General features: G+C 31.7%; 1 protein-coding gene and 1 pseudogene across 1 annotated transcript; one reads left to right on the top strand and one right to left on the bottom strand.

Annotated features, from left to right (window-relative positions):
* Nucleotides 1-771: 771 nt before the first annotated feature.
* LOC132735813 (complement C1q tumor necrosis factor-related protein 3-like) lies at nt 772-4,373 on the top strand (annotated as a pseudogene).
* Nucleotides 4,374-7,800: 3,427 nt separating this feature from the next.
* LOC132735818 (complement C1q tumor necrosis factor-related protein 5-like) lies at nt 7,801-9,698 on the bottom strand. Its single transcript, XM_060722821.1, has 2 exons — nt 9,542-9,698; nt 7,801-8,216 (listed from the first exon to the last, which is right to left on the bottom strand). The coding sequence occupies exons 1-2, from the start codon at nt 9,696-9,698 to the stop codon at nt 7,801-7,803; spliced, it is 573 nt and encodes a 190-aa protein (XP_060578804.1).
* Between the last annotated feature and the right edge of the window lie 2,944 nt (nt 9,699-12,642).

Raw genomic sequence — 12,642 nt, 5'->3', positions numbered from 1 at the left:
ACCCCCATATGACCCAGCAACAAGAACCAATGGCAAGGAGCCCAGGTGGACCCCAAACATAAAAAGGACAGGGCAACGACACGTTAATCATTAAATGATAAATAATTTGTAACTGATTAGGAATTCAAAGAAAATAATAATAGGCCCACAAAGGGGAAGGGGACAGGAGACCGGGGGAAGGGGGGGGGGTAATCAAAGAAATAAAAACTAGAGGCAATGGGCGAAGATACTTACCGTAGACGAGAAAACAACAAGGGACACAAGCAAAAGTGTCACCAAAACAGTATGAAACAACATAGACATTACATCTGAGGAACACAGTGGGGCGCCGCCTTGGAACGGTCAGCAGCATAATAATGACTGCTGGGGAGTTTAAACCGGTTAATGGTGCACCAAAACCTCGCTCTTAGCCCCACCATGTTCCTATAAACGAGACAGTGTAAATAAAAGGAATCCCCGCCAAGTGAAATTCTAACAGTTGTCATGGTTTACAAAAGGTTAAATAAGTAAAACACTAAAATGATCATGTAGAAACATATAAAAGTAAACCCAATGACCATGACAAAAGTACTCAATGTCCTAAAGGAAGACAGAGCAACAAGAAAATCACCTACAAGGGCCCGACGAAGCAAGGCAGAAGACGAACATTAAGACAATTCAGTCCCAAAGGGCTTTACGAACTATCCATCATAGAGTCTCCCACTTGGTCCGTCAGATGCAATCAAAAGAGGAAAGCGTAGTGTCCAACTGTAAAAGGGTTGAACACTAAACATGCAGTATGTCTTAAAATAGTAAACCTACAAGAAATTAGAATGCTATTGCTTTGCAAGCTATGCTAACGTTTCTGTGTGCATTTGCATTAAAAAAAAAAGACCAAACATATGCAAGTCAACCAGTTTTACATCGATCTTGTATCTTTTTTTTAAATATACTTCTTGTTTGTATTTTCTTGATTACTTTTTTGTACTTTTTTCTGTTCTTTTTACATAAAAGGACAATATTGATATGAAAAGTATTGATACAAATTTTTGCCTAAATTATAAAACATAAAAAGTTATATTACTATAATTTAATTAGTGATAGATAAATCAATATAGAACATTTTGTACATACATACAAATTATGTAAGGTATAAGGGGATAGATCCGACCCCTTCATACCAATTATGGGGAATAGGATCATGGGGAAATAAACAGAATTACGCAGCAATCATCCAACTAGAAACAAATTGAAGAAGCTATAGAATGCTACGCCTTTGGATGTCTTATGAACAGACCCAATCAAAGCGAGTCTGCGATTGTCACACACTATTGGTGCAACCATTGCTGCCGAAGGATCTTCCGTTATTTGGTATTAGTAATTTATTACTTTCAGTGTAGATTACCTTTACAGAGAAAATGAACAAATGATGATTAAAAGGCCAACTGTATATATTAAATATTTTGGATTATATGAAATAAAAGCCGATCTATCAATTTCTTTAGTCGATTATTCTTAAACAAGAACAAATATTGTCTACCCAAAACGCGTTAAAGTTACAAAAAATGTATTTGCGAAAATATGAGTTTTTTCATTATGTATGTACAGTCAAAAACTAGCACATTATCAAGAAATTATGACAAATGTCATTTACAGTCATTTCGCAATATTTATCACATTCTGTGCAGTTTGTTTTATGTGTCTGTAATGATTAGACTGCATTTTATGCAATTTAACAATCTAACTTTTCTATTTAAGGTGTTTAAAACACAGTAAGAGATAGCAAGCCCATGTGTACTTTTATATTGATTGCAGTTAAGATCGTTCAGCACGACATTATTGCTGGTATTTTTAGTTTTAACTTTTCGGGATTTTCTAGTTGGGTGGTTCCAATATTCCTACTTGAATAATGTTGCATCAACCTAAGGACATGAGGCCTGCTTTTTTACTTTGTCTTTTGACGTCTTATCTGTGATATGCAGGCTTCATAACCTCTGATCCCCTTTCAAATTTCCATTTTATTTAGTTCCGCCCATTGTTTTCTCGTTTAGTGCACACGCTTTCTTTTACCTGGAGACCATGCATCGCTTTTCATGGAATGGCACGGAAGTGTCACATTGAAGGTTCCATGATAACCGTCGTATGAACACATCTGTGGATGTTTCTAAATTAAAAAAATACCATTTCATGTTTAAATGTTGAATTCTGCTAAGCCGGTGCTAGGGGGCGTGGACGGTTACTTGCACTATTCAGTATCGTCCATGAACAGGCTCAATCAAACAGAGCCTGCAACATTTTCAATTTTGTCGTTTTAGGGTTTCTTTAGGGATTCTTATTACCTATTTTTTCCTCCAGATTACAACAGTAAACTACCTTGAATTTTCCAATAAGGATGCTGTCTAGGGGTTACCAGTACAAATGTCTCAATTTCGCCAGGAACTAATATTATCTCTGTACATCGTAACATGCCAGCGTAGAAATACAAATGATCGCAGAAAGGATCTTATGCTCAATTAGAATGAAAGTGACCTGCAACGTCCGGTAATCGAACCTGGATTGTCCGATTCATAGTAAAATAGTCTTCCAATTGAGCTAACGCAGCATTTATCTTTTTTCTGGTCAGTTAGTGAATAAACTAATCGTATTGCGTTTTTGAGGGAAACAAGGGTAAGATAGAAAAAAAATATTTATCTTGTTTATGATAAGGTTGACACGAATGTTGGAGATGTCTTTGATAAACAAACTAAAAGAGTCACTATTCCCTCTTGAATGTATCATTTTACTGTTGTGATTACTGCCAATCGGTGGCAAAAGGTATAGAATTTCCTTATGACGATATAAATGACGTAAGTTAAATGACGTCAAAGAACACATACGATACTAATCGAATATGCTTCACAAATAAATGTATATTCATGTATGATTTTCATGTAATATATGTCACTAAATGTAAGGAAAAAATGATAGTTTTATTGCATTGTATTGAGTAATAGATATACATGTATATTCAGGCGCGTAGCTGCCTATACGCGAGTACGCAGCTGAATCCACATTATTTTGACAAAAAAAAAATTTTAGTAAAAAAAATGTGGTTTGAAATTCAGCCGCGTTCGCCAGATCTGATAATAACAACACTGAATACTTTATAAATCATATAGCCAAAATCGTACACCATACCGTAGTATTTTTTTTTGAAAAGTTGTCAGCCTTTGCAGCTCTTCAAAGTCGGAAGTTTGCACGGGCCGTATTTTCGAAATGTAAACAAATGTTTACATCGAGTTCTTAAAGAAGTCATCAGCAGAATCAGCGATAGAAAAGAGGTAATTATAACTAAAATGTTACTATGTATGCCTAGTGTTTATTTGTTTCGGTCTGTTTGTTGAGTAATGACATGTTTTGACCCATGTCTGTGAACGATTCTAGCGAGACTGACAACATTTTGAACTAACCAACCTGAATCAGTGAATTTCATGATGCAAATGTGAAAAATTCTGGCGCATTTTGTCGTATTACTCTCTGCATTTTTGAAATAGTTCCTTCTTGGTAGATTAGTTATATTGATACATGGAATTTTTATGAAAAAAACATTGATAATTTATCATTAACGAGTTTGCGGCCAGCAAAGGCCGCAAGTTATACTTGCTGTGAAATGTAGACTAGTTGAAATAAACGAAAGAAAAGCTATTCATCTCCATTTTTATGCTAAAATAAATGGATTGTCGTTGGTCAAGAAAGCTCTCCGGAGGCCCCAAAACGCACCAAATTGCACCATTTATTTAAAAATTTACAAGGGGGGGGGGGCATGCCCCCTGACCCCCCTAGATTATTTTGAATCCAAATTCTTTATAGGCTAGCTACGCGCCTGATATTGATAACATATTTACCAAATGTATTCAAAATATAGTGTCAAGTACTTCATTTTATATCCATCACAAGAATGTAACTTAAGTGAATACATTTAATTTATTACGCAGTTCAATTGTCGTTTAATGAAAGTTAAGTGTACGTTTGTATTGTGTCGGTCTTATACATAAATTTTACCAAAAGATACTGCCTTTTAAAGATTGCAATATAAAGTTTAAATACCAAGAAGGTAAATTTCTAAAAATGTTGATTTGTTACTAATGTTTTCATTTGTAGCCTGCTGTTAATGAACAACGGAACGATGGTGGAGACAGTATGGACAGAGAGTATTCCGGTTCTGGGCGACGTCGTCGAACACCGCCATATTGAATCTAACATCCGGGGACCAGGTCTGGCTCGTGCTTCTAAAATGTGCGCCATATATCCATGGTTACATGTATTCGTCTTTTTCTGGGTATTCATTGTTTGACACAGAAAATGAAGAAAACAATGCACCACAAGACGATGATAAAATTAATGCAAAGTTTTAAGTTAGTAAAAACTGAAAAAGTTTGATTTAAATAAGTAAAGTACGAAATAAAGAAAAAACATTTATCTTTTTTAATATGCAAAAATTTATTCAGGTTATCATGAGTTTTTTTTAAAAAAAACGTTTCTGAAGAAAGAAAATGTAAGAAAAAAGATTACCATTAAACGGAAAAAGATATTTAATTGAAGAAAATGACACGACTTTTATTAAAATATATATAAGTCAGGCTTTGTTATCTACAATATTAAAGGACATTTATAGAATAAAAACACAGGCACGAGTATCGGACCTGGGAAGAAAAAATATGACCAGATTGATAAAAAAAAACCTGTGTTCATCTTAAAAATGTCAAAAAATTAAAAAAAAAATGTTAATAATGACCCCCTTTAAAAATATACTATAAGTTAAGAGTTAAGTTACTAAATACATTAAGTTGGACCACTCACAACTGTCAGTAGCATCTGATACACACGAGATTCGAGTTTCAAACCTTTCCACGGTCTTTAGATTCCTTTCTACGCCATTGTCAATCAGCTGTTTGATATTTTGTAACGAGTCTTCTGATTGGCCAATAGCAACGAAAACCGCAACGTTTCACACAAGGATGCCTAATGGCGTAGAAAGCGATTGAAAGACCGTGTAAATGTTGAAACTCGAATCTCGTGTGTATCAGATGCTACTGACAGTTGTGAGTGGTCCAACTTAATGTATTTAGTAATATTATTTAGTAAATTAAAGTGATTTTGACCCGTACTCAGCTGACATACATGTATAAGTCTATATTTACGTACCGAATTGTTATGCCGCAATTCTGTCTACCAAGGATTTTAAGCACAAATTCGCTCGTTTCCTGATAGATATTTCATGAACGGGAAGGGCTAGAGACTTGGGGTCGGTCTCATTTTGAAGCTTAATACAAACGTGAAATAGTGATTAAAGTTTGTTTTAATTGTCTGGCCAATTGTTTTCACATCGGCCCGGGAAATGAAACCCTTGCTCGTAGGCTCAAATCTGGAGTTTCCGGCCTTCTCTTAACTTATAGTATATTTTTAAAGGGGGTCATTATTTACATTTTTTTTTAATTTTTTGACACTTTTAAGATGAACCCAGTTTTTGTTATCAACCTAGTCATATTTTTTCTTCCCAGGTCCGATACTCGTGCCTGTGAATAAAAATAATTAAAACGTCAAACATAAGCATAAGGCAAAAGGCAATCACAGAATAACTCAATTAACACCATGTATATCCAGTAACGAAGGGATTTGAATATAAAAGGACCACCACTGAGATTTTTTGACATGACGGGACTGGAAATATTTTTTGAGATTATTACTCTATTTGATGTAGATCTATACTAATAAATTATGTGCAAAATTTCGGATCATTAGCTTCCTCCGTTTTTCCAGAATAATAATTATAATAGTGAAAAATGACCCAAAATTGAAAAGCGTTTAAACGCTTTTCACTCAAATCGGTCTTAGAAGAGCACAAACATATGATTTTCAATGTATTTCTTCAAGATTTTTGGTCTTTTTTATTAATATTTATGTTTTAAGTGCTCATGTTTATCTATGTGAAAAATTAAAATTTCATGTCATGTTTGTAGGCTTATAAACGTCAGTGGAGTTCCTTTAAAAAGGAATTGTGAAGAAGTAAGACCGAACTGCACAAAATTCAGATTTTCAAAATGATTGTGATAACTATATGAATAAATACAATGATCAATATCTTTATAAACTGTAGATGAGATGTTTGTATTATCTATCAAATATGTTTTGCTTAAAATGTTTTTGTTTTGAGCAGTTTGTATCAATTAACGTCTGTTACGTACTTCTTGAATATTGTCTATCACACGAAAATATGAAAATATTATGTTACAAATATTGTTTTCTGCAATTTTCACAAGAAAATATATAATATTATTGTGATTTGTTTTTTGGGGGTTTTAAACTAGCGAATTTTCAGGTTTTCATTAATATTTCCTTTTGTTATGTAAAAATAAATTGAAAATTTTATTGTTTTTCATATTGTTTCTTAAATATATATATGTAGATGATGCCATGAATATAAATTAAGTTTTAATTGTGTGTGTAAAATCGAAAATATAACCAATCAAAAGGCTGCAAACTAAAAGCGATAGAGAAAATAAAAAAGAGAATAGCCGGTTAAATAAAGGCTTGAATATTTTGCTTATGGTAAAGACATGTTAATTTTAAAAGCGCGCAATGTTTTGGTAAAAGAATATAATCTAGGGAAAATAATAAAAATTTTCTTGCAATCTAAAAGGGAAAAAATATACGTTATTTTTAATTGTAAATTTTCTATTTTAAAGTTTTAGTGAAATTCAGAAATAACGTTTCATCAAACGAGACTTGTTGCGGTTGTCAGGTGATACACATCATGAAAACAATTACAAGTGTTGTTTGTAAAAACATCAAGCCATGTCATAAACACGTGTTGAGTCTAAAATTTACAAGTATTTTACAGTTCAACAGTATATAAGAAATAACCTGAATATCATGTTTATTTCATGTTGCTTATAATTGACTTTATCTAATATATAATTCATTATAAACATATACAGAAGTTGATGTAAATATCATGGACAGAAAAGACTTTTTAAGAGATGAAGTATAACAACATTTCAACCGCAGTGAAAAAAGATATAAATGTAAATGTCTTCCAGTTGTATATCAAAAATGACGATAAATACTGGTGATTAATGAAAACTATTTAATATGAATACACCTGACAATATGCTTATACAAATATATCAAAAATGTAGGGGATTTATTTATTTGCTTCAATCAAATATTTTCTATCTTGCACATATATACAAATGCATTTTATGTACAAACCTATTAAACCTTTGAAATATGGCAAGTAATGCTTTTTTACGTTGAAGAGAATAGAAGCCTAAACATGTTTTTACAATTACATTAAGGCTATGTGAGCAAATATCAATATTTTAAGATATCAAATTTGAGCATTAATATCATTCTTTTAGTTCTTTCATTTGGTCAAAATGTTCATATGAAAAGATTACAATTTGTACTGATTACTAAAATATTTGTTTTCATAAACATGAAACATTCAGCCTGCTAAATGATACATTCAAACAAAGCCTACATGAACACAAGGTTCGCTTTCTTTGCTGTAATCAATTTTAATCAGCCTTGTGTTTACTATTAATATACTTAAACATAAACTAATTATTAACAATTTGCAAACTAAAACGTTGTATGAATGATATTCTTTACAACATAGATACACAGCATTGATAAATCGACCATTCTTGACTTATTTCACAAAACTCTACTAAGAGTCTAAAATGAATTGAAGCAGTTTACATCAAAACGTTTACGTTTAACGTCAGCTTATAATAATTTGATTTTACTCTCATCAATGTTAATTGATTTATTTATAATTCAGTAATTGACAAGTACTCCACTGAATGTGTTCATCCTATGAGTGTTTTGATGTAACTGGTGGACAGAACCTGACGATGTTGATTTGACCCAAACTTTTTCTCCTGATTTTACTCTCACTATTGCACCAAACGTATTACAGCCATAATTAGTATCACCATAGTTAGCATCTGCTGCAATAACGTTACCTTCCATCACTAGGCCCAGATAGGAATATTTTCCTTTATAAGCACATGTATGAACAACAAACTGGTACAGTCCTCCAACAGGTGCTGTGAACAATCCTGTGGACGTGTCGTAACCTGTTCCCTCGTTAGTGATTGTCTTCTCGAATATGAGAATCTCATTCGTAGTATCAAGAGCCAGGTCTTTCAAGTGGTGTGCATAGAAAGCGATCGAAGGTTGTTCGAGTTTTTCTGAGTATAGAAATAATACTTTTGTTTTTTATATCTAAGATATTTAAATCAAGGGGCCTATGACATTAAAAAACCTTATATTTATATTGTACCAATATCTGTAGAGTTTTAATAATTACAATAATTACAAACTAGAATGTGTGAATGTCAACAAAATCATCTGGACGTCTTATGAGAGTTAGAAATTTAAATATGGAACAACATATTTTATATCAACATAGTTTGTAATAAATATCATTGACCATGTTATATACCAAGATAAAACATGTCAAGTAAACAACAATTTAATTTGCTGTGAATAGTTGTAGATAAATAGACATCTAACACAATTGATGTAAAACAGGTAGCAATACCTTGGAGTTGAAAAAGTTTCTCTTTTCAGCCTCGATGTCACTTGTCAGGTTTTTCCTTGTTTCCTCAAATGATGTTTTGAACGTTTCTGTAATAAAGTATGGACATTCTATTAACTAATATGTAACCAAAGTTAAAGGGTATTCTGTACGCAAACATAATTTCTCTATAGCTGCTATAATTATGTTCCCCTGTAAAGCATGTAGCATTGATAATCTAAATGTAATTCATGCTCAAAACAATTAATGGAATTTTTAGGCGTATGTGTTATTTTTTTAAAGAAACTGATACATTTAATCTGATTTTTGGAATATAAATAGTTTTATACATTGTATATAGCTTACAGATAGTTGAATATTGCAAATATATTATGTTTTGAACTTCTTTTTTATCACTTTAAATTACCAAATCAATTACAATGATTAAGATAAATTGATCTATAAATCCAACAATTACAAATTAAACAATACATTATTGGAAATATGCACAACGTATAAAGTTTATTTCTTATTTTATTTAAACTGTTTCGGTTAACATATTGTACACACCTCCTGAAAATATGCCATTTCGAGGCTAGTTCATTAGTAGATAGATGTTCATACATCATTACAAGAAGCAACAACAACAATTGAATGTTCTATATAACTGACTGGATAGAACAGTAAAATAACATCTTATTTACACAATCATAAAACAATGTAATGAATAAAGCTCAATCAAGCCAGTATACCTTAAAAACAATATGTAAAAGAGGGGATTGTGCATTCCCTGTATATAGCACAAGTTTGAAACTGTCACGCCAAGGGGAGTAACTCAATTAACATTATATATTTTAAATTCATCATTTAGCTCCCTTGACTGAGACACCACAAACATACAATAGTTTGTATATAAATTATTTTAAACTTAGCTATTAAAAGTTTAATATGCTGTAATAAATGTGAGTTTGATGTGAAATAACTGTTTTATTATACCTTCTCTTCTTTGTATTGCATCACCTCTCTTTAACATCTCGTCCGTTATGTTCCCCTTCATGTCCTCAAACATATTCGTAAAACCTGTAACTGTTTGTTTAATGTCGCCTAATGTACTGATGACCTTATCCTCAGTTTTCTTAATTTCATTTACCATTTTTTCTACCTTTATTTCAGTCCTGATCATTTTCTCTAAAAGTTGTTCTTCATATGCAAATTTAGAACATACAGGCTCTCTAGCCTCAGAAAACTTATAACTGCATAATCCAACGACAATAACAAACGAAAATAATAGTGAGAACCTCATTTTCATTGGGACAGTTGTAATATAAAATCTGAATTGAACAATGTAAGAGAAACTATTGTATTTATTCAAAGAAAATATGTGTGTTTGAAAATGAGGCCCGTATATGTTTGTTATGATAATTGTGTTTTAGCACAATTGCAAGGAAATCACAATGCATTTGATGCATATTATTATATCACAAAAGCCATTCTGAAGAGGAACAAACTTTCACAACTTGAGTCATACAGTACTCATACAGTAAGAGTAGGTTCAAGAGCAACATACAAAAATTATTTTTTTTTTAATCTTAAAGGCGTGATTCGTTTATAATCAATTACTTTTGAGTTGATAATGCGATCTCTTTTGTTTTGTATTATAATCATTGATGCTTTGCTATAATAGACCATTTCTCTTATTTTATTTATTGTACGTGTTTAAACGATTAGTATGACATACGTCTATTGTTACACATTAGTATAATACAAACTTGAAACTTGTAGTTGAGTCTTTACGACTCTGTTGTTTAAGTATCTGATTTTCTTTCCTGTGAGTTGTATCAAACATCAAACACAAACTATGGTTTTGATATTTTATCTGTTTATGTCGACTACAAAGAAATATTTCTATCATTCTTTCAAGTTTGATTTAATTGAACCTATCGGTACTATACAATACACTTCTGGATTCGTAAAAAGCCTTGTTACTCGCGAAGCACAGATATAACATTTACAAACATTTTTGCAATAAACTTAGCTTTATTGCAAACACACCGTCCGGACCTTTTGTTAAAAAAAAAACAGTAAATTATGTTTATATCTGTTTATGTCGACTACAAAGAAACATTTCTATCATTCTTTCAAGTTTGATTTAATTGAACCTATCGGTACTATACAATACACTTTTGAAGAATTACCGTTGCTAGATTCTAAAAAAAACCTTGTAACTAGCGAAGCACGGATATAACATTTACTCACATTTTTTGCAATAAACTTAGCTTTATTGCAAACAGACCGTCCGGACCTTCTGTTAAAAAAAAACAGTGAACATTTGTCTATTAAATGTGATTGTCACTAATTAATAGAGGATATTGAATGAGTGTAAGTTCAATACTGAATTTATTGCACGAGTTGAATAAAATTATATTATGCGAGCCTCCGGCGAGCATAATATTATTTTATTCAACGAGTGCAATAAATTCAGTATTGAACTTACACGAATTTAATATTCTATTTATCACATACCCAAAATAAAGACCGTTTCAAGTGAAATAAGAGTCATTTTCATTGACGCGCCTATAGTATAACGCTAACATTTAGCGCGTCTTTACACTATGTTTGTATAACGCTAATGACGTCACGTCAAAATATATGCACGGCCGTGCAATACCATATTTACGGAGTCGCAAAATCGGCACGGGTGTGTGATAAAAAGTATTTTGTTATTTAAATAAGATAATTACGCTTAGATTTTCAAGTAATACGAGTATTCAATTAATATTTTCTGAATTAAAGCGTTAATTTTATCTAGGAAAATTCAGAACAGCTGTGAAAACTTAGCCAGTCGCAAACGTTAGTGCGTTAATATCCATCGTGATATGCAAACTTTAATAAATAGTAGGTAAGTACGTAATTATTTCTTGAACCTGTTTCTCTTTAAAGCTGTGTAAAATATGTACATAAATAGAACAATCTAATGATTGAATAAATTTCATCAAAATAACAGTCATTTACAAGGGTTTTTTTTTATTTTTGCATTAAGTGCATGTTTTTTTCTTTCTTTTGCATATATTTACTTATAACTTAAAGGCATATAATGCCTTAGAAATGAACAAAATTCTTACCACCTTTTGAAACAGCACCCATGGGTTCCATGGCGTTCTCAGACTGGTTTTAGAGTATATTTAATGACTTTAATATAGACGGAATTAAGGTTGAACGAGAACCGTTTGTCATTAAAGAAGGAAATATGTAAAGAAAGTGGTATTTGACTCCTATACCAATTCCAAAATCACTATAAATGTACTATTTGCCAAAAAGCAACAGAGGCAACAGATTGCGGAGAAAATAAGTAATGTGTGACTTACCAAACCTTCAATCAGTTAAGAAATAAAAAAAATATGTCTTGCGTATAATGGACCTTAAAGAACCATTTAATATAAGTTAATAAAACGAACATTTACTAAACCTTGAACTTCTGACCTTTTACTTCTGAAATTAGTGTTCTACCTCTAGGTCTCTGCCTGTGATGGTGGTTGTGGTGCTGTCGCTCGATAGAGGGCATGACCATATGTTAAACCGTTAAATAAGGATGTTGTTTAAGTCATATTTAACTAGTTTAAAGCAAGCCCTCCTTCCGGACCTACGACGTAAGCAGATGAATTAAAACATAACATTTATCTATATCATTATTATCAAGGCATCACTTGTTTATAAATATATCTGGCTTATATCAAATAGTTAGAAACTTTAAAAATCGTGATGTAAGAAATCAAAAAGTCAAAGTGTATCTTTACAGCATCCTGTTAAAAAGAACATTCTAAACAGATGGCAATTTTTATCTGGCTTCAATTAATCTTATCTAATCAATTTACATAACCCAGGCGGTGTTACCAGAAAAATATATGAAAAACTATTATAAATCATCAGGTTTGTAATCAGTTAATTGTTATCTCTATGGAAAGGTAAACACTGTAAACACTTGCTTTTGATTAAGATAATATGCAATTATATATTAAACCGATTTCATCCTATATTGCTGTTTCATAATGAAAATTTCGTTATTGCCTTTTCAAAGTATATTGCATTCTTGAATAATG

This window comes from Ruditapes philippinarum, unplaced genomic scaffold, assembly GCF_026571515.1.
Source record: "Ruditapes philippinarum isolate M1 unplaced genomic scaffold, ASM2657151v2 ctg4652_1_1_1_1, whole genome shotgun sequence".
Classification (NCBI taxonomy): domain Eukaryota; kingdom Metazoa; phylum Mollusca; class Bivalvia; order Venerida; family Veneridae; genus Ruditapes; species Ruditapes philippinarum.
This window is presented reverse-complemented; position numbering and strand designations above follow the sequence as displayed.